The sequence below is a fragment of the Symphalangus syndactylus genome, chromosome Y (genome assembly GCF_028878055.3).
Source record: "Symphalangus syndactylus isolate Jambi chromosome Y, NHGRI_mSymSyn1-v2.1_pri, whole genome shotgun sequence".
NCBI lineage: Eukaryota > Metazoa > Chordata > Mammalia > Primates > Hylobatidae > Symphalangus > Symphalangus syndactylus.
In genome coordinates this window covers 28,029,769-28,054,437 of record NC_072448.2, presented here as the reverse complement: position 1 = coordinate 28,054,437, position 24,669 = coordinate 28,029,769, and the positions used below count along the sequence as shown (strand labels likewise).

The 24,669-nt window shown below is 43.2% G+C and overlaps 2 protein-coding genes across 6 annotated transcripts in view; one reads left to right on the top strand and one right to left on the bottom strand.

Annotated features, from left to right (window-relative positions):
* The window catches only part of LOC129476766 (TATA-box binding protein associated factor 11 like protein 2-like), a 58,871-nt gene extending 46,319 nt beyond the window's left edge, over positions 1 to 12,552 (bottom strand). For 3 of the 5 annotated variants that reach the window (XR_010119871.1, XR_010119873.1, XM_063635513.1), the window contains exons 1-2: positions 12,221 to 12,552; positions 9,233 to 9,339 (exon numbers count right to left, since the gene is read on the bottom strand). The gene's annotated coding sequence lies outside the window, so the exon portion shown is untranslated. The remainder of the gene's footprint in view (positions 1 to 9,232; positions 9,340 to 12,220) is intronic. The other 2 variants (XR_010119872.1, XR_008655069.2) reach the window with 1 other exon arrangement.
* A 169-nt stretch (positions 12,553 to 12,721) lies between these two features.
* Positions 12,722 to 24,669, top strand: part of LOC129476734 (general transcription factor II-I-like) — a 29,804-nt gene continuing 17,856 nt past the window's right edge. The window contains exons 1-2 of the mRNA XM_055269595.2: positions 12,722 to 12,957; positions 18,977 to 19,035. Of these exons, the coding sequence (XP_055125570.1) occupies positions 12,914 to 12,957; positions 18,977 to 19,035 (103 nt within the window). The 5' untranslated portion in view covers positions 12,722 to 12,913. The remainder of the gene's footprint in view (positions 12,958 to 18,976; positions 19,036 to 24,669) is intronic.

Genomic DNA, 24,669 nt, shown 5'->3' with positions numbered 1-24,669 from the left:
ATCTACAAGCCCTTCTCCATAGTAGCAGGTCCCATAGTCCTACCTGGCCAACAGAGAGGGTCCATCACAGGTGTTTGCAAGCATGTAGGTGGTTTACATATCAATGCTTCACTTCCTTCTAAGCCTTCTCCAAGGGTGAAACTAAGGAGGGAGATGTTTTTTTTTGTTTGTTTTTTTTAATTTTACCCTTCTTTCTTTTTTTTTAATTTTTTTAAATTAATTTATTTATTTATTATACTTTAGGTTTTAGGGTACATGTGCACAATGTGCAGGTTTGTTACATATGTATCCATGTGCCGTGTTGATTTCCTGCACCCATTAACTCGTCATTTAGCATTAGGTATATCTCCTAATGCTGTCCCTCCCTCCTCCCCCCACCCCACAACAGTCCCCGGAATGTGATGTTCCCCTTCCTGTGTCCATGAGTTCTCATTATTCAATTCCCACCTATGAGTGAGAACATGCGGTGTTTGGTTTTTTGTCCTTGCGATAGTTTACTGAGAATGATGTTTTCCAGTTTCATCCATGTCCCTACAAGAGGGAGATGTTGACTCCAATCTTTTCCCCCGGTTTCCACAGGTCTTATCAAAATTATTTCTGATTATATTTTCAATATGTACATAAAAATTCTACTTCTATTAGTATTACCAATAATGATAACAAGCTAACAATTGAGCACTTGTGAATTTTTCTAAGAATGTTACAGCTGTTAGCTCATTTAATATCCAGAATCCTGTAACACACTATAACCCACACTCTTGATTGTCTGAATTAAGCCCTATCTATAATCTCCTTTCTCTCCCAAATTCAAGCAAAGGTGGTCAGGAGACACAAATCAGGCCCGTAAGTGAGTTTCTGCTTATTGGAAATTTGAGAAAAGCTTTGATTTTCTGATAAAAAGGCCAACTCAGCTAAAATTCTCCCATGTCTCTTTTCCCTTCTTTTTGTATGAAAAGTAGAATCGCACACAAAGTATGGCAGAGAGAAAAAACCTCATTTCTCTCACACTATTGATCAGCAGCACCCGCTCTTTGGGTTTCTTTTTGTTTAAGCTACTGTAAGTCATACTTTCTGGTACCTTCAGGTGAAGATATTCCTATCAGGTGCCGTTTACAGGTGAAGAAGCTGAGACATGATAAAATGAAGCCATCTGTCCAAGATCACCCAGGTGGGAAATGCAAAAGCTTAGTTTAAACTCAAACTCTTTTTTTCCCAGAGCCCACATTACTAACAACTATGACATGCCGTGATGCCCCTGGCAGCCATTAGATTAAAAATATGAACATTCTAGGCTGGCCCAGTGGCTCACACCTATAATCCCAGCACTTTTGGAGGCCCAGGTGGGCAGATCACTTGAGCTCACAACTTCGAGACCAGCCTGGACAACATGGCGAGATCCCATCTCTACTAAAAACACACACACAAAGAACTCAGGCATGAAGGTGTGTGCCTGTAGTCCCAGCCACTCAGGAGGCTGTGGCAGGAGAATTGCTTAAGCCCGGGAGGCAGAGGTTGTGGAGAGCTGAGACTGCACCACTTTACTCCAGCCTGGGCAATAGAGCCAGAAAGGAAAGAAAGAAAAAGAAAAGGAAGGGAAAGGAAGGGAGGAGGAAGGGAAGGGGAAGGGAGGCTGCGCACCACCACGCCCAACTAATTGTGTCTTTTTAGTAGAGATGAGGATTCACCATGTTAGTCAGGCTGGTCTCAAACTCCTGACCTCAGATGATCTGCCCAGCTCGACCTCCCAAAGTGCTGGAATTGCAGGTGTGAGCCACTGCACCCAGCCTATTGTGATTCTTTTACTCAAGTTCTCTATACAACTTTCGTATTAGCTACAGAAACACAAAGTCAAGTTCTGGATCCTCCTGCCTCTGCTTGCAGCTCCGTTGCCATCTCACCCATCCTGGATCTAGCCAATTCCTCCCTTTAATTCTTTACTTTTAAATTATTTTAATCTGTGGAATATGACAGTATGCCAGAAGCTTCCTAACTGTAGTCATTTATATGATGCCAAGGGAAAATGGAAAGAGGAAGAAAGGAAAGGGGGTGGGGGTGGGAAGGGGAAGATGAGGGAAGACAAGGAAAGAAACCATTTTTATAACTAATTTTACCCAAAGTGATACATTGTGTTGGGATAACCTTTCTAACTGTCTATTTGGAAAAAAATTTTAACATTACAAAAAAGTGGCAAAAATAAAAATAGTACAAAGATCATCCATCCATTTAGCCTTTACCCAGATTTTGCTGCTGTTAAGAGTTTATTCCCATTTGCTTTGTCATTTGCAATAGATGGTAGATGATCAATAGATCAATAGATTCGTAGGCTGACAGATGATTGATAGACAGATAGATAAATAGATACTTTTTTTCTGAACATTGTTTTTTACCCCTAAATACTTCAGTATATCCTACAGGATATTCTTTTCTACAACAACGACCATAGGCTTATCAACTTCATACATTTGCATCGATACAATAATTTTTTCTAATCTAACAATCATATTCTAGTTTTGTCCATTGACCAAATAATGTCCTTTCTTGCATTTTCTCCCTCCAGTACAGAATTGGTAGAGCTTCATTATAAAAGTGTTTGTTGCTGCTGTTGCTGCTGCTGCGACTGTTTATATAGTAGTTAAATTATTTGATGGAAAACTTTTAGCCCTTGAATAGGGGCCAACCTGTGGACAGCCCTTATCAGGACTCAAGCTTCCAAAAGTAGTTCATACTTGACCTCATCTCTTCCATGCCTAACCTCTGTTTTATCCTTTCCACTCCTTTTTGTTGCAGAAATAAAAAAACAGCAGGGCTCACTTTAGACCCTGATGAGCTGGGCTCCTCCCTCAGTCCTCATGATTCAGGGGCCCATGAAAATATCTTTCATGATAGTTTCTGAGACCCGCACCCCTACCCCCAACCCTCTGGTTCCTGGGCCTGGCTGGAGCTGGTAGTGTGGTCTAGGCAGGTTTCCTGAGCCCAAATGGGGATTTGCTTGGACCCAGTCCTCCTTTCTTCCCTTTAGAGTTCTTTCCGACCCACTTTCTTATGCATGGGGTGGGCTTGACATTCCAAAGAGCTCCAGAACTCATGCCTGCAAGGTCATCCTGGGGCCCTGGGGCTGACCTCCACTTCCAGAAAAGCAGCCTAGTGAGTGGATTGATTCTTCTGACTGGCACAGGATTGCTCTCATGGGATGGTGTGCGACTGGGCTGCCAGAGTGGTGCTGACATCCTGATTTTGAATGATTCTCACTCACTTGGTCACAGGATGAGTTCAGGACTCTGGGCTCCCAACAGCCATCAGCCAGCTCTTGGGTTCGAGCTGATGTGAGGTTCCCTGCCTCCTCAGTTATCCCCCTTGCTGCTACTGTGGTGCTGTCTCTGCTCTGCAGCATCCGCGGTGGCAGGCAAGGTTTATGCTGTGCACCCCCTGCTGCTGAAACCCAGGGCCATCCCCCATCCTTCCAGGCTGCATCACAGTGCTCGAGGGTGGCTGCACCCACCTCCTCCAAGGGCTTTCCAGATTGTTGTTCTGCAACACCAGCAGGCTCTTCCAATCCATGTTCATTCTTTCCTCCAGCTGATGTGGTGACTGTGCCCTCCCAGGTTAAGCTGAGCCAGATAAGAGTCAGGGATTCCTTGCATAAATGGGATCATTCTTCTTCCTCCACCACTGGAAACAGTGTGAGGAAACCAGGGGTGCAGTCAACATGAAAAGAGATCACATTTTAGGAGTGCTGTGATTACAGCCTCAAGGGTTCAAGAGAAGACATGGTTGGAAAATGTGTTGTTCTATATTTATACCATAAAGTTCCAAAGGGTAAATTTAACATAACCATAAAATAAATGACTGTGCGCATTTTCCTGCATACTCTGTGCATTTGTGGTCGCCTTCAAAGAAGCACTGGCACAACCTCTGAAAAAGCCATTGGAAGCCAGTATTCACAGCATCATGAGTAATGATGTAGCCAGCATGAAACAAATAGCACTGGGGACTTTGGAGGCAAGAAGCATCAGAATTTCTCAACACAGACAGGTTCTGACAAGCTATAGGTCTTGAATAATAACAAGAAAATGCTACCATTTTCTCACAGTGGGAGATATGAATTACTCAGGAACAGCACATTTGACAATAATTAATAGGAAGAGATGATTCCTGGATCCAGAAGGAAAGAGGTGGTGTCGGGATGCTACAAAGAATTATCAAGTAGTCTGGACAACAAACAAATACACCAGTACCTCTTTACCCATAATTCTAAATCTTCAGTGATAAATCACTAAACCTTATATATGTTTAAAATTTTGCAAAGCATTTTTCAAAGGAATTGCTTGTATAAATGAGAGACCCACAAAAAATATACTTGCCCAGAGTCCCACATATCCTAGTGTGGGCCCTAAAGAGGTAGGGTAGACACGTTCTCCATGTCCTAATTCTAAGAAGGGCACCACAAAGTGTGAAAGTATTCCAAAGACAACTCTGAGTTTTTCTTACATGGTGATCAATTCCCATTGACTTTTAAGCATTGTAGAAAGTTGAAAAATTACAACCGGAAAATGTGTCTGGAACACAGGCAGATACACACTGAAACTTGAGACCAGATTAAGAGAGACTGACTTCAGCTCAAAACAGTGAAGTCTCCAAGGCCTCATGCACACCCTTTGAACAAAGAAGAAGATATGGCTGTGCAATAGCACAACTTGAGGAATAGCACATGGGGGACAGGCTGCCAGTCTAGCTGGAGAAGGAAGTATACAATCCCATTACTGTAAGCTAAGGAGAAGCACAATTCATCATGACAAGGTTCTGTGGCAATGTACTTTATTCAATAGCAAAACAAAACTCAGAAAAGAAGTTGATCTGTTTTCACAACTAGGTGAGCCCTAGTCACCTGTTCCTTGGAAACGGCTTCATTTTCTTTCTGCTTCTTTTGTGCTACATCCACGTTTTCTTCCCCTTCCCCGCTGGGTCTCCTGTTCTGCAGGATTAGAGCTCAGCCCAAAGCGGTATGTTCTGTTCCTCCCTAGCAGCAACGCTTCCACATTCGGAAGTGCCAACCTATGCGCAATTCTTCTCATGTCAGTTTCGTTGTTCTTTCCCTCCTTCGCTTTGTGATAATTATGCCTATTGGTATCTCCATTTATTTTTCCAAAGAGCACTAAGAAATGTATAACCCCAGAGCAACAGAAGCACAACCCACCACTACTTCCTTTTTTTGGAGTCTTTGGCTTGGATCAAGTTACCATTTGCTGTATTCATATGTGGGCAGGAAGAATTACAGAAATAAATAAGTTAACCCTCACTTCAACAATGACTGGAAACCATGATTAATTCAAACGAAAGATATGTGCAGTGACTTTAACATTTAGAAGGGCCAAATTATGCTATCCTTCCTTTATTGAGTAAAGCATATTCTGCTAAGGAGAGCCTAATTTCTGTATTTCTGTCACTTAATTGGTAGTAGAGGATGTCTACAGCTCTTTTTGGAAAAACTCAGATGTGACAGGGAAAAAGAACAAAAAATTAAACAAAACAAAGAGTATGGTAAAACTGAGAGGAAAAGGAGGAAACAGAAAGAAATGAAAGAAAGCGCTATGTCTGATATGATGGAGAAGGAGTCAGTTCCATGTAGATAGAAAGCCTCTTGGGATATGATTATTGGCCAGATGCCATATATGTTGTATATGAAACTGGGATAGCAATAGCAGAGGTTCTTTTGAAAATGAATTGGCTAATGGGAATTTGCTGCACGCCTATCTTGCGCTATGTATAAGCCCGGTTGTTACACATCAGTATTTTCTCTTATTGTTACATGTCAGTGTCCCTTTTTAAATCACAGTGAGGGTTGCGATGCAGGAAAAATGAAGCCTGGGTTCACCTAGCACAATACCCTTTTTTCTCAGCAATTCTATTAACATGACAACTGCACCAAATGTCATAATACAAATGCCAAAAGACAGCTGGACACGGGGGCTCCTGTAATCCCAGCACTTTGGGAGGCCAAGATGGGAGGATTCTTTGAGCTCAGGAGCTCAAGACCAGCCTGGGCAACATAGTAAGACCTCATCTCTACTAAAAATAAAAAAATAAAAATTAGCCAAGCATGGTGGTGTGTGCCTGTAATCCCAGCTACTCAGGAGGCTAAAGTGGGAAGATCACTTGAGCCCAGTAGTTCAAGGCTGCAGTGAGCTCGCACAATTGCACTCCAGCCTGGGTGACAGAGCAAGGCACTGTCAAAAAAAAAAAAAGGCTAACCAAAGAATTTGAACACATTGTTTTTATTCTGGCTTTACAAGGAATTTCAGTATATGAAGAGATTTCCTTGCTTAAATTATTTTGCTAAAATATTTAAATAATAGCTGGCATTATTGAGTGAGTGTGATGTTCTAGGTATACTTTCAGGTACCTTAAATATAATAATTTATGGAAACCTGACAATAGCTCTACCCTCATTTTGCAGATGAGGAGACTGAGGCTCAGAGGGACTAAGTAACCCTCCCAAAGTTTCCCATCTGGTAAGAGATGAATCTGGGTTACAACCACAAAGCAGCTTATTCAAAGCTACTTTTGAACTCTCAGATATTCCAACACATTAAATCAATTAGCATCAACTAGCATTTTTAATGACTTTTTGATTTGGTTCTACTTGCTACATCTGCAGTCATTGTCATACATCCACAAAATAAATATGCTTTCTCACTCTCCTGATTTTTAAAGTGCTCTGTTCTCCTGAACTTGACAAAAGCTGAATATTCATTCAGGAAGCAAATAACTGGTGAAATCTATTAAACCATCCGGGGACTTTTCCATGCCATAGATCTGAAACTGTCACGGGTAGTTTAGTAATTTTTGAGAATCCACAATGCCCTTAGAACTGCACAGAAGATGAAAGAATATTATCTCTACCTCACCCTCTTAAAAAAGCCAGAGAAAAACCAGCAGAACTTCTTGTTCCTGTTATCTGGTGGCACATCATATGCTTTTAGATATGATCATCGAGACAAGCAGAGTTTTAATTTTCTTTTTAAGCCCCACCCTACAACCAGCAGAAGAGAAAGTTTTCTAAATCATGCAGACCCATGTTACTTTTACAGTGGAGCTGGTGAGGGAGTAGGGTGCTGTTTTTAATTCTGGAAACCAACACACACAGTGGAAATCTGATCCTACAAAACCATACCTCTGGGATAGCATCACCTTTCAGTCTCATAATATTTAATTGCCTATATAATTCACACTTTTAGAATATAATTATGGGTTAATATCACATTTGCACACAAACTTCACACAGACATAATAAATCAATTACAGCAACCTGAAAAATCAAAGACACGTCTCTGAGGTATCTACTTATCCACAGGCCTGTTTAGAAAAATTTTCCCTCCCTTTTTAGTTTGTCTCCAGGGCTAATACCTAAATCCAGAAGCCTGAACCATCCCATCATTTCCATATCTCTTTTACTCAAGGAGCGCTCTAAACTCTGTTTTAGGACTTTTTCTCAAACAGGTTATCTTAATGGTAATATTCAAACAAAGGTAGAAATATTTCAATATTAATAACTAGTCTTTAGTGGGCTTTATCATTTGCAATTTACTACCTCATGTATTTTTCTTGTAACACACCAAGCAACCCTGTGAAATGTCATGTGAGTGACATGCGATTATCAGCATTTTACAAATAAAAAATGTGACCTGAGAGAGGTGATGTAATATTATTACTGGTTACATGGCTGGGAGATATTACGGTCAAGATTCATACCTAGGTTTTCCGAGGCTGAAATGTTCAGCAAAAATCCACTTTAATTTGAATCAGGTCACATGGACATACATTTTATTAAACAAAAATCTAGAAAATATCCCAAGAGTAGATTGTAAGTATTCCCTGAGGTATTTTCTATGAATTCAAGTATACTACAGCTACCACCACATAAAAGACAGACGTGAAACCAGACTGGAAATGACAACCAACAGAACTATTTTTATTACCCATGCTTTGTATAAAAAGCAAGAGGAGAAAAAAGCCTGAAGATCAAATGACAAAGAACTTTCTAAATCTGTCACTTAGTAATATATTGCTAAATTCTTGTTTTCTTTGTCCCAATATGTTAAAAGTCTGCCTTCTACAGAAGATTTTATATTCTTTCTCTCTCAACACTCTACCTTCTTGAGTGCAATGGGAGAATGACAGGGTACCTGATTAATACATGCATAATATGAAAAATGTGTAAGACATGTGTAAAGAGAATTTTTTTTTGTCTTTGACACTGCCTGTGTTCCTCCCATTTTTACTAATTTTTCAGCTATGGGTATTGTATAATGAAGATCCAGGATACTGCAAAGCCAATTAAACATAGGCAATAAGTTGCAAAGTTCGTATACGAACCCAAGTCATGTTACTTGAAGTTAGGTGACCTTTGCTAAGATGAGAAGTGGCTACAGGCTGCTGTACCATTTAATAAGAAGTGCACATCTAGAGTCTAGCTCCTTGCTCTATAAAGTGTGATCTACCATCCAGCAGCATCAGTATTACCTGGGATCTTGTTAGAAATGTAGAAATACAGCCCATCTCAGACCTACTAGAAGAACTAAATTTAACAGGATACCCAGGATTGGAATGCATAGCAAAGACTGAGAAGCAGTAAATTAGATCATATATACCTTGGGAGTCTTACAGAATTGCTATTGCCATTCAACTATGATATGGTATTACCCCACTGACTAATATAGAACACTGTATTTAAATAACAATAGCTTTTCTATAAATCATGTTTTCTCTACATCGTCCAACGCAATTTTCTGCAATGATGAAAATCTTCATATATGTGCTGCACAAAATGGCAGCCACTTGCCACATGTGGCTGTTGAGCACTTGAAATGTATCTGGAGCAAATGAGAAATTGCATTTTTAGTTTAATTAATTTTAACTGATTTATACATATGGCAAATGACTATCATACTAGATAGCAGAACTCCAGGAGAATTGGTTACTATGTCACAGTGTCATCTCTAGGAGAGTCCTTAGGACAAATTTGGAAAGTTCTAGTCAAGATAATTCTTCTGATTAACTGTACTTCTTCTCCTATTTTTTTTTAATTTGATGGAGTCATATTTACCATCTTACACTGGCTAAGGGCAAGTTTGCATCTTACCTTTAAGGAAGCATAATAAAAGTTACAACATGTGCTTTTTGGGTATTAATTTTATTCCAGCTTATCATCAATTAACAATACTAATATCCATACCTGTACAGTCTTTTTAATTCTGTGAGAAGGACCTGGATACTCTGCAGAATACAAATCTATGAGGAATAATGAGTTGATTAATGTCGACTTTCCCAATCCACATTCGCCTAAAAGAAATAAGGGAAAATATCTGTTAAACTCACCCACTTTACTCAACCTTAAATATTCAACAGATGCTAGAATCGAACTGGCATTATGCAAGTACTTCTTGGTGAGACAATGAAATGACTTTAGAAAATATGCTACAAAGAATAAGTATCTTGTCCTCAGTTTCTTAGCTATCAAATTAAACTAATGTTTCCAAGGATTCTTTCCAGCCTTCTAATTATACTACTTATATTCATTAAAAATAATGTATCTAATAATCTACATTTTTAACAGTAATGTATTCCCAAAGAGAAAAGTCAGTCATTATTAAAAAACCTAACTTGGATTATATATCGCTGTTTCAGTGAAATAAAGTTTTTGTTTATTAATATACAACAATGAATGAATCATAAACAAGAAATCATGCAGTTATAAAAAGCAAAAATCTGCTAATTCAAAGAATAATTAATCACAATGAACATCTCCGTATAAAATTCTAAATCACAAAAAATACTTTCTAATTTAGCCACCCATTAGCCTAAATATAAGGGTGCTTCTCCACAAACCAGAATCCAAAAAATCTTAGGTAATTACTTTTTCTACTGCTTCTACTTGAGGTAGGAGGTAGACACGAAGGAAGCTAGGGCATAATTTCTACTCTGATCACATACTCTTTTTGACTCTCCATGTCTAGTCCAATACACATAGTCTAGTGTATAGTAACCATTAAAAGTATACCAAAATATAAATGGCTTCAAGGTACATATAACCTAAGGTTAAAACAAATCGTAAATCATATTATGATAATTAACATGGCACAGAGTTAAAGTATTTATTGTTAATAATTCACTTAGCATAATAGGCATGTTTAGCCTAAGTAACTGATGTCACAATGCTTATATCTAGGAGGAATTCTTTTTATATTAGCTCTCAAGAGAGATAAGATCCTTTCCACGTGGTTTGGGCTTGCCCCTTTGACTGAGAGCATGCCACTTTTTACTAGAGGTTGATGTATGACTCAACTCAGAGTTGAGGATGGAAAGTGGGGATAACAGCACCTGCCTGTACCCTGGTACAGATGATATGATGTTGACTTATTTACTTGTGGACTCAGCGTCTCGCTCTGTTGCCCAGGCTGGAGTGCAGTGGCACGATCATGGCTCATTGCAGCCTTTAACTCCTGGTGTGGTGGTGCGCACCTGTAGTCCCAGCTACTCGGGAGGCTGAGGCAGTAGAATCGCTTGAACCCAGGAGGCAGAGGTTGCAGTGAGCCAAGATCACGCCACTGCACTCCAGCCTGGCGACAAAGCAAGACTCCATCTCAGGGAAAAAAAAAAAAAAAATTAAATTAAAAAGTTCTAGTATCTAAAATGAGCAAAATCACCGGGCATAGTGGGTCACACTTGTAATCCCAACACTTTGGGATGCCAAGGTGGGTGGACCATCTGAAGTTAGGAGTTTGAGACCAGCCTGCAGTGAGCCAAGATTGCACTACTGCACTCCAGTCTGGGAGACAGAGTGATACTCCATGTCAAAAAAAGAATTAGCCAAGTGTGGTAGCATGCACCTATAGTAGTAGCTACTGGGGAGGCTGACGGGGAAGGATTCCTTGAGCCCCAATGTCAAGGCTGCAGTGAGCCATGATTGCGCCACCTCACTCCAGCCAGGGCAACACAGCAAGACCCTGTCTCAAAAAAGAAAAAAACACACACACATACACGCAAACAAAACACATAACAGGACAGAACAGCATCATTTCCTTATCATTAGTTTGAAGAAGTGAATTGCCTGTAAAAGTTTCCATTTTCAAAAAAAAGCGTTAAAATATAGTGTAAGGCGAGGCACGATGGTTCGTTCCTGTAATCCCAGCACTTTGGGAGGCTGAAATGGATTGCCTGAGCCCAGGAGGTGGAGGCTGCAGCGAGGATCGAGGCTCAAGCGATCCTCCCGCCTCAGCTCCGCAAGCAGCAGGGACTACAAGCGCGTGCCACCACGCCCAGCTAATTTTTTTGTATTTTTGTAGAGACAGGGCTTCACCATGTTCCCCAAGCTAGTCTGGAACTCCTGAGCTCAAGCGATCCGCCGGCCTCGGCCCCCCAAAGTGCTGGGATTAAGGGCGTGAGCCACGTGTCCTGGCCCAATTATTTTCTTCAATCTGAGCATGAGCGCTGGAAGAAAAGCTTTCACTTACATATAATTTTTTAAGAGACAGAGGCTCCCTCTGTCACACAGACTGGAGTGCAATGGCACAATTTCGGCTCACTGTAACCTCAACCTCCCGTGCTTCATTGCTTATATAATCTCGGCTCACTGTAATCTCAACCTCCCGGGCTCGATCGCATATATATATAAATACATACATATATTTGTTTGTTTAGACGTTATTTCAGTCTGTCCAACAGGCTGGAGTGCAGTGGTGTGATCTCGGCTCACTGCAACCTCCGCCTCCCGGGTTCAAACAATTCTCTGCCTCAGCCTCCCGAGTAGCTGGGATTACAGGCGCCCGCCACCACGCCCAGCTAATTTTTGTGTTTTTAGTAGAGACGGGGTTTCGCCATGCTGGCCAGGCTGGTCTTGAACTCCTGACATCGTGATCCACCCGCCTCAGCCTCCCAAAGTGCTGGGATTACAGGCGTGGGACACCGCGCCCCGCCGATCGTTTGTATTTTTTAAAAGATGTTTTCTTCGTTTTCTAGCCCCTTCTAACTCGCTACAAAGTTTCAAAGGCTTAATGCTATCGCAAAGGGCCTTCAGAGGTCAAGCTCGGGGGTGCAGCTCCCTAATGACGGGCAGCCTCAGAGGGGACCGACCCCGCTCAGGATGAGCGGCACCAGGTAGCGGGGGGACGCTCCCGGGGGTCCCCGGGCCCTGGCTGGGGGAGGTGTTGTGGGGTGCACGTACCCAAGCTCAGGTGAGGCTAGTGCGCGGCCGCTGCTGCAGCTGGCGCTGGCCATTGAGGAGCTTCTGCGCCACCGTGCGATGGTGCCCGCCAGGTGCCGGCCGGTTGGCGCGTAGCGTCTGTTCGCGCAGAGTCTGGCCTTTGCTGCTCCCGGCCAAGTCGTAAAGCTCCTCCTCGTAGCTTACAGGCGACGGCTGCCAGGCCGAACCCTCCTGACACAAAAGCGCCAGTCCAGCGGCGGGTTACAGCCAGCCCGGCCACCTGCAGCCAGCCGTCCGCACATGCGCGCTCCTGGAATCCCCCAGCAGCCCCTCCGCGAGTTCCGATTGGCTCCGCGTGAGAGGCGGTCCTTCGTGACGCCATAGATGTGGGCCTTCGGCGACGTCACAGGCGCGGGCGTTCGGCGACGTCACTGGGGCGGTACGGTTTTTGCAGCCGGGCAGTCTTCTCAGCGTGTAGCCTGGTAACCCTTACCTCTCTGCCAGGTCGTGTGTGTTGCTGGCTGGAGAAGGGTAGTTGAAAACTCAGACCAAGCACCGTGTTTATGTTGGTCAAAACTAGAAGACTATGTCCTGGCGCAGCCGAGGCTGGAGGATGCCTTCAGGCCAAGAGCAGCCTACCAATATGGCACGACCGGATCTCTGTAGTCCTACCTCAGCCCCCCAGCTACTTGAACCCCAAGGTTCGAGGCTCCAATGAGCTATGATCCCACCACAGCATTGCAGCCTGCCAGACTGAGGTAAACCCTGTCTAAAATAATAATAATAAAAAAAAACTATCCAAGTGTGCAACAGGGAGGGACTGCTTAAATAAAACATGAGGCTGGCTGGGCCTTGTAATCCCAGCATTTTGGGAGGCCGAGGTGGGAGGATGGATGGCTTGGGCTCAGGAGTTCGAGACCAGCCTGGGCAACATGACGAAACCCAGTCTCTACAAAAGATACAAAAATTAGCCAGGTGCGGTGCGCACCTGGCCAAATTTTTGTACCTTTTGTAGAGAAGGGGGTGTGGTGATGTTGCTCAGGCCCGTTTCGAACAACTGGGTTTAAGCGATCTTCTCACCTTGGCCATCAGAGTTGTCGGGATTGCAGGCATGAGGGACCACGCCCTGCTTTGGTTAGGCTATTTAATAACATAAAATGCTCGTCCCGGCTCGTTGGCTGACGCCTGTAATCCCAGCACTTTGGGAGGCCGAGGCGGGTGGATCACCTGAGGTCAGGAGTTCAAGACTAGCCTGGCCATGGTGAAACCCAGTCTCTACAAAAAATACAAAAATTAGCCATATGTGGTGGTGCATGCCTGAAGTCCCAGCTACTCGGGAGGCTGATACAGGAGAATTGCTTGAACCCAGGAGGCGGAGGATGCAGTGAGCCAAGATCACACCACTGCACCTCAGCCTGGGCGACACAGCGTGACTCCAGTTTGACACCAGCCTGGGCAATGTAGTGAAACCCTATCTCTATAAACCAAACAAAAAACTGAGGTGTAAATGTGTCCACCTGTGGCCCTAGCTACTTAGGAGGCTGAGGCAGGAGGATCACTTGAGGCCAGGAGCTCAAGGCTGCAGTGAGCTATGATCATCCCACTGCTCTCCATCCTCAGCAATAGAATGAAAGCCTGTCTCTAGATAGCTAGCTAGCTAGATAATTGATACATAGTTTTCTTTCATTCTTTCTTCTTCTTTCTTCTTTTCTCCTTCCTTCCTTCCTTATTATTTTTTTTTTTTTGAGACAGAGTCTTGTTCTGTCACCTAGGCTGGGGTGCAGATCTTGGCTCACTGGCTCACTGCAACCTCTACCTCCTGGGTTCAAGCGATTCTGCTGCCTCAGCCTCCTGAGTAGCTGGGAATTATAGGCACACGCCACCATGCCCGGCTAACTTTTTGTATCTTTATAGAGATGGGGTTTCACCATGTTGGTCAGGCTGCTCTGGAGCTCCTGACCTCGTGATCTGCCCGCCTTAGCCTCCCAAAGTGCTGAGATTACAGGCATGAGCCACCTCGCCCAACCAATATGTAGTTTTCTATCAGAAATTTTTTTCCTAGATTTGAACAGGTTTTTCTGAAGTAGCATTCAACACATCAGCATTTTACAGTGTTATTAGTTGTTAATATGATTATGTTTTTCTGAAATACGGTATCCTTTACAAAAGCAGTTTTGTCTTTCAAAGCACATAGATAGGTCCTCAGATGAATTTATCTGATGTTGACGACCTTGGTACCCTTTTGTCCACTTGATTGGAACAGTTAGTAATTTCAGGTCACTATTGGCCTTAGAGGAAGAGCCCAAAGGCAACAAGCAAGGGCGCTGGTGTCCAGTTGCCTTCAGAAGCATTTTCACATAGAAGTACTGTATGTAGAATTGACCCAGTGCTGCCCTGGAGACTTTATATTAGGCCAAATTTACATTTCTTACCTTTATGAGAGGCACCCTGGTAGGCTAGTGGAGTTACACACGAAGTCTGATCTCAGCTGCACTGTCCAGAAATGCAACACTGTCCAATGAAATAGCATTCTCTGAACCGGTTTCTTTAGCTGTAAAATAAGAATAACAAATATACTCATCTAAAAAGACAGCTTATTGTATCTGAGTGGTCTTTTATTTTCTATGAAACTTTAACACAGTATTTTCATTGCCATACCACGTTTTTTGTTTTATTTATTTTTATTTATTTATTTATTTTTGAGATGGAATCTGTTTTTGTTTTTGCAATGGAGTCTCACTGTTGTCACCCAGGCTGGATTGCAGTGGCATGATCTCGGCTCACTGCAACCTCTGTCTCCCAGGTTCAAGTGATTCTGCTGCCTCAGCTTCCTGAAAAGCTGGGATTACAGGTTCCCAACACCACAACCAGCTAATTTATTTATATATATCAGTAGAGATGGGGTTACATCATGTTGCCCAGGCTGGTCTCAAACTTCTGACCTCAAGTGATCCACCCACCTCAGCCTCCGAAATTGCTGGGATTTTCGGCATGAGCCACTGACCCCAGCTCGTTTTTAAAAAAGGATTTCTTGACCAGTCTTGGTGGCTCACACCTGTAATCCCAGCACTTTGGGAGGGAGAGGTGGATGGATCAACTGAGGTCAGGAGTTCGAGACCAGCCTGACCAACATGGAGAAACCCTGTCTCTACTGAAAATACAAAATTAGCCAGGCATGGTGGTGCTTGCCTGTAATCCCAGCTACTTGGGCCTGGTAATTGAACCCCTCAGACCTGAGGATGAGAAATCTTGCCTCAGTTCTTCCCCAGGTGATCAGCCCAGGGGTAAGGAAGGAGAGACCGGAAAAGAGGACCCATGAGAAAAGCCTCCTCCTGGAGTTTGAGGCCCACTCCCTCCTGCCCTGGCCTCTCTTCTGTCTAGTACTCCTCCCTGCTCTGCCCGACTCCTGGAGACATGATTCATGGGAGGCTGCGTTTAAGTACACGCCTCAGTGACATCCCTAAGCCCAAAGTGGGCAGGCTTACCTGCAAGGGATCAGAGTAACATGGCAGAAAGGGAGGGTGAAGGCCACCCTGGAACCGCACCTCTCTACCTTACATCACTCGGGTGCATTCCTCCCTCACCTCACTCAGGCAGCTGCATGAGTTCAATAGGAATGATGCCCTGCTCCCTCTGCTGCCTCTTTTTAGTCTTGGGGCTACCATAACACTTTCTCTTTCCCAGCACTGCCAACCTGGTGTGACGTTGGGCTTCCCTCTCCCAGGGTCCTGGGGACAGGCCCATCCCGTATCATACCTGCAGAGAGACACTTTTTCCCCCAGATCAGCCAGGTTTCATGAGTTAAATGCAGACCTGAATCATACCAAGCTGAGACTGGGGTACACACTCTCCTCTACTGAAAAGTAGTGAGGGATTCCAACTTGGTGAGAGGAAGAGTGGGGCAGAACCAGACCAGACAAGAGTGCTTACCTGGAAAAAGCCTGCTATCAAAGGCCTTGGTGAGTGCTGGGTGTGGTGGCTCACTCCTCAGCACTTTGGGAGGCTGAGATAGGTGGATCACTTGAGGCGAGGAGTTTGAGCCCAGCCTGGGGAACATGGCAGAATCCTATCTCTACTAAAAATACAAAACTTAGCTAGGCATGCTATGCTCCTGTAATCACTGCTACTCAGGAGGCTGAGGCAGGATAATCGCTTGAACTGGGGAGGCAGAGGTCGAAGTGAGGCAAGATTGTGTCACTGCACTCCAGTGTGGGTGACAGAGTGAAACTGTGTCTCAAAAAAAAAAAAGAAAATGTCCTTGGCAGAAGGACTGGCCTGGCAGTGCCTTCCCTTGAGTTTCTCCTGGGTAGGTCCCTGCCATGAGGAGGCGCTTCCTTCTTCCTGTCCATGGCCCACAGCAAAGGAATATGTGCTTCTAAGGGGTTTGGTGGGGCACTGTTGATAGAACTGAAAACCTTCTTCAGGTGGGTTTTTTGTTGTTGTTGAGATGGAGCCTTGCTCTGTCCCCAGGGTGGGGTGCAGTGGCACAATCTTGGCTCAATGCAACCTCTGCCCCACCCTGGGTTCAAACAGTTCCCATGTCTCAGCCTCCTGAGTAGCTGAGATTATAGGCATGTGCCACCACGCCTGGCTAATTTTTGTATTTTTTTTAGAAATGGAGTTTCACCATGTTGGCAAGGCTGGTCTCGAATTCCTGACCTCAAGTGATCCACCCACCTCAGCCTCCCAAAGTGCTGGGATTACAGGCATGAGCCACCATGCCCGGCCCCTTCAGGTGAGTTTTGAGGCTTCACTACAATACTAGTTTCCCGTGGCTGCTGCAACAAATTACCGCACACTAAATGTCAGTGCTTTTTATAAGGTGAAACAGATTAGCTTGTGGGGCTTTTGTTGTGATGGTGATTTATTAGATTATTTAAAGACAGTAATGCTCAGGTGTTGTAAAATTATGAAAACAATCTTCACATTTCATAATATTTTTTTTCAGACAAAGTTTCACACTTGTTGTTTAGGCTGGAGTTGCAATCTCGGCTCACCACTACCTCTGCCTCCCAGATTCAAGAGATTCTCCTGCCTCAGCCTCCCAAGTAGCTGGGACTACAGGTGTGTGTCACCCCGCCCAGGTAATTTTTGTACTTTAGTAGAGACGGGGTTTCACCATGTTGACCAGGATGGTCTTGATCTCTTGACCTCATGATCTGCCTGCCTCGGACTCCCAAAGTGCTGGGATTACAGGTGTGAGCCACCCCTCAGCCCACATTTTATAACTTTAAAGCAGTATTAATGGTAATTGCCTTAGGGAAAGATACTTTTGTTGTGATATATAAGTATGATATTCAAGTATATTGTACAGCAAAGGACGGTAAACCTAAGTCAGCACTAATGTGTTATATGGTACACTTAAAACTTTAATACAAATATTAATGTTTAGCAAATTGACCTTAACACAATGATAGCAAAAAAATGGAGCTGTTTTGTTGATAGACCATTGGTTCTGTCTGATTTTAATACTCCCCATGCTCTTGACTTTTTCTTTTTTTCTTTGAAACAATCTTGCTGTCTCACCCAGGCTGGAGTGCAGTGGTGCGATCTTGGCTCACTGCAACCTCCACCACTCAGGTTCACGTGACCCTCCCATCACAGCCTCCCTAGTAGCTGGGACTACAGGCGATTGCCACCATGCCTGGCTAATTTTTATATTTTTAGTAGAGATGGGGTTTCACCATGTTGGCCAGGCTTGTCTCAAACTCCTGACCTCAGGTGATTCACCTGCATCGGCCTCCCAAAGTGTTTGGGTTACAGGCATGAGCCACTGCACCTGGCTACCTCTTGACTTTTTATAGCTGTTATATTATTTTCATCTTAAGTAGATAAATGTTAGCTGAAATGATACAGTTCAGGAGAATCTTCTGCTTCTGTTACTAAAAAAAATTATTTTTATAAGTCCAATAAGGTTACGCTAATCTTTATGTTTGGAAAATACTACCTTTTCTGGCCAGGCCTGGTAGCTCATGCCTGTAATACTAGCACTTTGGGAGGCTGAGGTGGACGGATCTCCTGAGGTCAGGAGTTCAAGACTAGCCTGACCAACATGGTGAAACCCTGTCTCTACAAAAATACAAAAATTAGTAGGGCATGGTGGCAGGTGCCTGTAGTCCCAGCTACTCGGGAGGCTGAGACAGGAGAATTGCTTGGACCCAGGAGGCGATGGTTGCAGTGAGCTGAGATCCTGCCACTGCACTCCATCCTGGGTGACAGAATGGGATGCCATCTCAAAAAAAAAAAAATACCTCTTCCATTTAGTACTATCTGTATTAAAGAATATTAGATGGTATGTTTTTCTGGCTTTGTAATGTGGTTCAGATTTCTGTAGAAATTCTGGCTGTATCTACATTGCCTTAAAGTAATGGGATATTTCTTTTGTTTTTTTCAGCTGGAGTTTCACTTTTGTCGCCCATGCTGGAGTATGATCCTGGCTCACTGCAATCTCTGCCTCCGAGGTTCAAGCGATTCTCCTAGCTCAGCCTCCTGAGCAGCTGGGATGACAGGCACCTGCCGCAACGCCTGGCTAATTTTTGTATGTTTAGTAGAGATGGGGTTTCACCATGTTGGCCAGGCTGGTCTTGAACTCCTGACTTCATGATCTATCTGCCTCAGCCTTCCAAAGCGTTGAGATTACAGGTGTGAGCCACCATGGCCAGCCTTTCTTTTGTTTTCAAAGCCACCCTTGGTGATGAAATGTAAAATATGCACCAGTGAATATTACTTTGCTGAATATTGCCTAGTGAATATTAAGTATTTATTCTCACCTTTCAGACATGAACTTATGAATTCAACACATGAAGACTTACAACTTGATAAACCAGCTTTAGGAGGTAGGTCTTCAGTCTTAAATCAGATTAGAAGATTATGTGAAATAATTATTTAATGCTTATAATGATTTTTTTAATGGTACATTTCACATGAAATAAGATCCCTTTTACTTTTGATTATGTTCCAGGACAGGAGAATTCATGTTATCAAAATTCTAATACTCCTTAGAACAATAAACTCATTTTCTTTTTATTAACCCCTTATAAATATATGTAAATGTTGCATTTATGGGTAGACATAACTAAAAGCACAATAGTTGCCCTACTTTTGACATGCAAGATTTATCTGGCATAATGCATTGAACAGTTTATAATTGAAGTCTACACTAGTCAACTGAACAAGCATTCATCAAATGTCCACGATACCCAGGACATAAGAAGGTTCCTTTCAGAGTATGGAGCCATGCATATCATCTCTTAATTGTTAGATGTGTTTTGAAAGAAATAGAAATATATTTGATTTTCTTACTTGTTTTGGCTCTGGAGTGGAGTGCGGCCAAAAAAGAATGGAATCGCACTGTTTAGATTTACTAAAATGGAAGGATTGCCAGCAAGATCATATCCCTAGTCTCCCCACAGCAAATGGCACCTGCTAACTGTTCACTGATTTTTTTTTTTTGAAATGACGTTTTCCCCTGTTACCCATGCTGGAGTGCAGTGGTATGATCTCAGCTCACTGCAAGCTCCACCTCCTGGGTTCAAGCAATTCTCCCTACCTCAGCCTCCCAAGTAGCTGGGATTACAGGCACCTGCCACCATGCCTGCCTAAGTTTTTTATTTGCAGTAGAGTTTGGGTTTCACCATGTTGACCAGGCTGGTCTGGAACTGCTGACCTCAGGTGATCTGCCCGCCTTGGCCTCCCAAAGTACTGGGATTATAGGCATGAGACAGCCTGTCCTGCCTGCTAGTGGTTCTTGAGCACACAGTTCTGCTTTTTCCTAGCTTTAACGAACGCCTGGTTCTTCCTTTTTTTGTGCAGTGTATGTCAGCATTGTTTCAGTAATAAATACAATCTGGATCTTAGAAATAATATTAGTCACAGGTGCCCGGTGCAGTGGCTCACGCCTGTAATCCCAGCACTTTGGGAGGCTGAGGCGGGTGGAGCACGAGGTCAGGAGATTGAGACCATCCTAGCTAACACGGTGAAACCCCTTCTCTACTAAAAATACAAAAAATTAGCCAGGTGTGTGTAGTCCCATCTACTCGGGAGGCTGAGGCAGGAGAATGGCGTGAACCCAGGAGGCGGAGCTTGCAGTGAGCCGAGATTGTGCCACTGCACTCCAGCCTGGGACACAGAGCGAGACTCCATCTCAAAAAAAAAAAAAAATTAGTCACAGGAAAGAAAAATACTGCCATTTTATAATAATATTTAATAGCCTAAGTTATTAAACCCATTAGATTGAGAAAACTTGTATTCCTGTGATTTCGATAGTGAAGGAAGTATGGTATACCAGAATCACTAAATTATGAAAGACGGTGGATCAGCTTTTTGCAAAAAAATTTGGTAAGTCTGTTTTTTCCCCTTCAATTAAGTTATATTACTGAGTAATGTTTTTTATAATGATGTTTTATTTAGGAAAGTAAATACAATGAGTAGTACTCAGCTCCAGTTTTCTCTTACTGTTTTGTTTTTGAGACAGAGTTTCGTTCATGTTACCCAGGCTGGAGTGCAGTGGTGTGGTCTGGGATCACTGCAACATCCACCTCCCAGGTTCAAGCTATTGTCCTGCCTCAGCCTCCCAAGTAGGTGGGATTACTGGCACCTGCCACCATGCCCAGCTAATTTTTGTATTTTTAATAGAGATGGGGTTTCACCATGTTGGTCAGGCTGGTCTCGAACTCCTGATCTCAGGTGATCCACCCACCTCAGCCTCCCAAACTGCTGGGATTATAGGCTTGAACCACCACGCCCAGGCTCTCATACTGGTTTTATTTTTTTTCGAGATGGAGTCCATGCTGGAGTGCAATGGTGCAATCTTGGCTCACTGCAACCTCTACCTCCTGGGTTCAAGCGATTCTCCTGTGTCAGCCTCCTGAATAGCTGGGATCACAGGCATGTACCACCACACCTGACTAATTTTTTTTTTTGTATTTTTTGTAGAGATGGGGTTTCACCATGTTGGCCAGGCTGGTCTTAAACTCCTGACCTCAGGTGATCCACCCGCCTTGGCCTTCCAGAGTGCTGAGATTACAGGTGAGAGCCACCGAACTCCACTAGGAGTGGATTATTTTTATGGTTCAACTTTTAGACCGTAGATAATAACTTCCTGATGTTGCCATGGCATTTGTAAACTGCCATGGCGTTGGTGGGAGTGTAGCAGTGAGGATGACCAGAGGTCACTTTTGTCGTTATCTTGGTTTTGGCTGGCTTTTTTACTGCAACTCATTTTATCAGCAAGTTCTTTATGACCTGTATATTGTGCTGACCTCCTCCATCACCCTGTGACTTAGAAAGACTTAACCATCTGGGAATGCAGCTCAGTAGGTCTCAGCCTCATTTTACCCAGCTCCTATTTAAAATCCAGTTGCTCTCATTCAAATGCCTATGACAGTATTGCTGCTTTCTTTAAGGTTCCTGAAAGGGAGAGAGGAAATATTAGATTTTTCATGGCTGTGAACCACTGCAAGTATTGAGGAAATATTTACTACTTCCGGCCTCATAATCCTGCAGTCATTTGGCACCTGTGAGTCAGGTGCCGGGTGTGGGGGGAGGGGGAACTGCCCCATACATTCTGGAGCATTCAATCTGGTGGGGAAAGGTATAGTAAGTAGGAGATATTTACTACATAAGGTGTTAAGGTCTGGGATAGAATTAAGTAGAATAAGGGGATGGGGAGGCAGGGGGTGTGATTGGGGCAGCCTTGATGATACGTGAGGAGCACATTCTGCAATTGGCCTCACCTCTTTCTGAAACTTCCACTTTTTTCACTCTCGACTTCAACAATTGGTTCTTTTTTATTTTATAGAAAGTTTGTTAGAATTAGGTTTATATATTTTCTTGTTGAATTAACAGAATAATTTTATTTAACATCACTCTCTAGTGTGATTGAAAGCCTCTAATCCTTTACTGTTATTTGTTTATGGGCATATTTGTTTTTACAGCTATGATAATTATTTTATTTTGTGTGGTTTCTCAAAAACACGTGTTTCTTATATCAAAGAGTCTGTATATTAGAGTCTTTCAGATTTGGTGCTAATAACATTAAGTAAGAATTTAAGACAAGTCTTGAGATGTTAGAGGAAAGCCAGTCTAAGAACAAATAAATTAATTATTATTTATTTTGAGTTGACATTTAAGTTGAGGTGTGCAGGTGGAGGAGACAGTTGGATAAATGAGTTTAGAAGTAAGGAGAAAGATCTGGGAATAGATATAATTTTGGATTTTATAGTGGTATTTTGATAGCAATTGTTGATATCGCCAAAATAATTCATCAAGGAGCTCCCTGACAGCTCCCCAACCTTTCTTTTTAAAGAAACAGGGTTGGCCGGGTGCGGTGGCCAATGCCTGTAATCCCAGCATTTTGGAAGGCGGATCACCTGAGGTCGGGAGTTTGAGACCAGCCTGACCAACGTGGAGAAACCCCATCTCTACTAAAAATACAAAATTAGCTGGGTGTGGTTGTGTGTGCCTGTAATCCCAGCTACTCAGGAGGCCGAGGCAGGAGAACTGCTTGAGCCCAGCAGCCGGAGGTTGCAGTGAGCTGAGATCACACCATTACACTCCAGCCTGGGCAACAAGAGTGAAACTCCATCTCAAAAAAAAAAAAAAAAAGAAAAGAAACAGGGTCTTCTTATGTTGTCTGGGCTGGACTAGAACTCCTATGCTCATGTTATCCTCCTGCCTCAGTCTCCAAGTAGTAGCTGGGGCTACAGGCACATGCCAGCATGTCCAGCTTTGAGCCACTCCCACCCATCGTGTTGCAAAATATTTAAATGTTACATACAGAGGTGCGAGGGAGATGTGCATATAAGCAGCACCATGTAAATTGCTTGAATCTTTTTTTTAGAGTTCTGTTTGGATGTGGCTTCAGAGCAGGGATTAGTCAATTCATTTTTACTTTTTTTTCTTTTCTTTTTTTTTTTTTTTTTGAGGTGGATTCTCACTCTGTCACCCAGGCTGGAGTGCAGTGGCAAAATCTCAGCTCACTTCAGCCTCTGCCTCCTGGATTCTCTTGCCTCAGCCCCCTGAGTAGCTGGGATTACAGGTGCCTGCCACCATACCCGGCTGATTTTTTGTTTGTTTGTTTGTTTGTTTTTTGTATTTTTGGTAGAGACAGGCTTTCACCATGTTGACCAGGCTTGTCTCGAAATCCTGACTCATGTGATCCACCTGCCTCAGCCTCCCAAAGTGCTGGGATTACAGGTATGAGTCACAGCACCCGGCTGTTTTATTTTACATTTTTAAATTACAATTTTTATACCTATTCAAAAGTAGAGAAAATAGTACAATGACCACTAAAATACCCATTCCTCAATTTCTGTGATCTTTAAGATTGTCTCACATTTTGTTCTATTCCTTTACCTCCCTTTGCAGGAATATTGCAAAGCACATCAGTCATCACATCATTTTATCTGTTCAGTGTGCATCCCCGAACAGCATTTATGTATTCCTACACAGCCAGTATCTCATCACATCTGACAAAATTGACAATGATTTTTTTGGTGTCAGCTCATATGCAGCCCTTAGTTGAGTTTCCTCACTCTTTTCTTTTCTTTTTCTTTTTTTTTTTTTTTGAGACAGAGTCTTGTACTTCACCCAGTCTGGAGTACAATGGCGTAATCTTGGCTCACTGCAGCCTCTGCCCCCTGTGCTCCAGCGATTCTCCTGCCTCAGCCTCCTGAGTAGCTGGGATTACAGGTACATACCACCACGCCTGGCTAATTTTTCTATTTTTAGTAGAGACAGGGTTTTGCCATATTGGCCAAGCTGGTCTTGAACTCCTGACCTCAGGTGATCCTCCCACTTCGGCCTCCCAAAGTGCTGGGATTACAGGCATGAGCCACTACACCCAGCCAAGTTTCTCACTCTTACATGGACAGTATCTCATTTTCTCATTATCTGAAAAATTTTGCTTTAAATCTGGATCCAAAAAATCTTCATGTGCTAACTTTGGTTTTTATGCTTCTTGTAATCTAAACTGGCCTCTGCTTACTTTTTTTATTTCCCTTTCCATGAATTCTGTGTGCAAAGTTTTATATATATATATATACATATATATATATATCTTGCTCACGGGGTTGAAGGGAGTAAAGAACATTGATCTTGTTGTTTCAGGGTAGATGAAAGTTTAGCCTGAAATGTGCCAGTTTGCAGCAGCAAATGGAGGAGGGTTATTACAGTCATGAACAGTTCATAGCAAAAGGCTGCTTCCAAATAGTATTTGCAGGCTGGGTGCAGTGGCTCATGCCTGTAATCCCAACCCTTTGGGAGGCAGAGATGGGTGGATCACTTGAGGTTAGGAATTTGAGACCAGCCTGGCCAACATACTGAAACCCCAACTCTACTGAAAAGTACAAAAGTTAGCCAGGCATGGTGGTGGGTACCTGTAATTTTAGCTACTCAGGAGGCTGAGGCAGGAGAATCACTTGAACCCAGGAGGCAGAGGTTGGAATGAACCAAGATCATGCTACTGCACT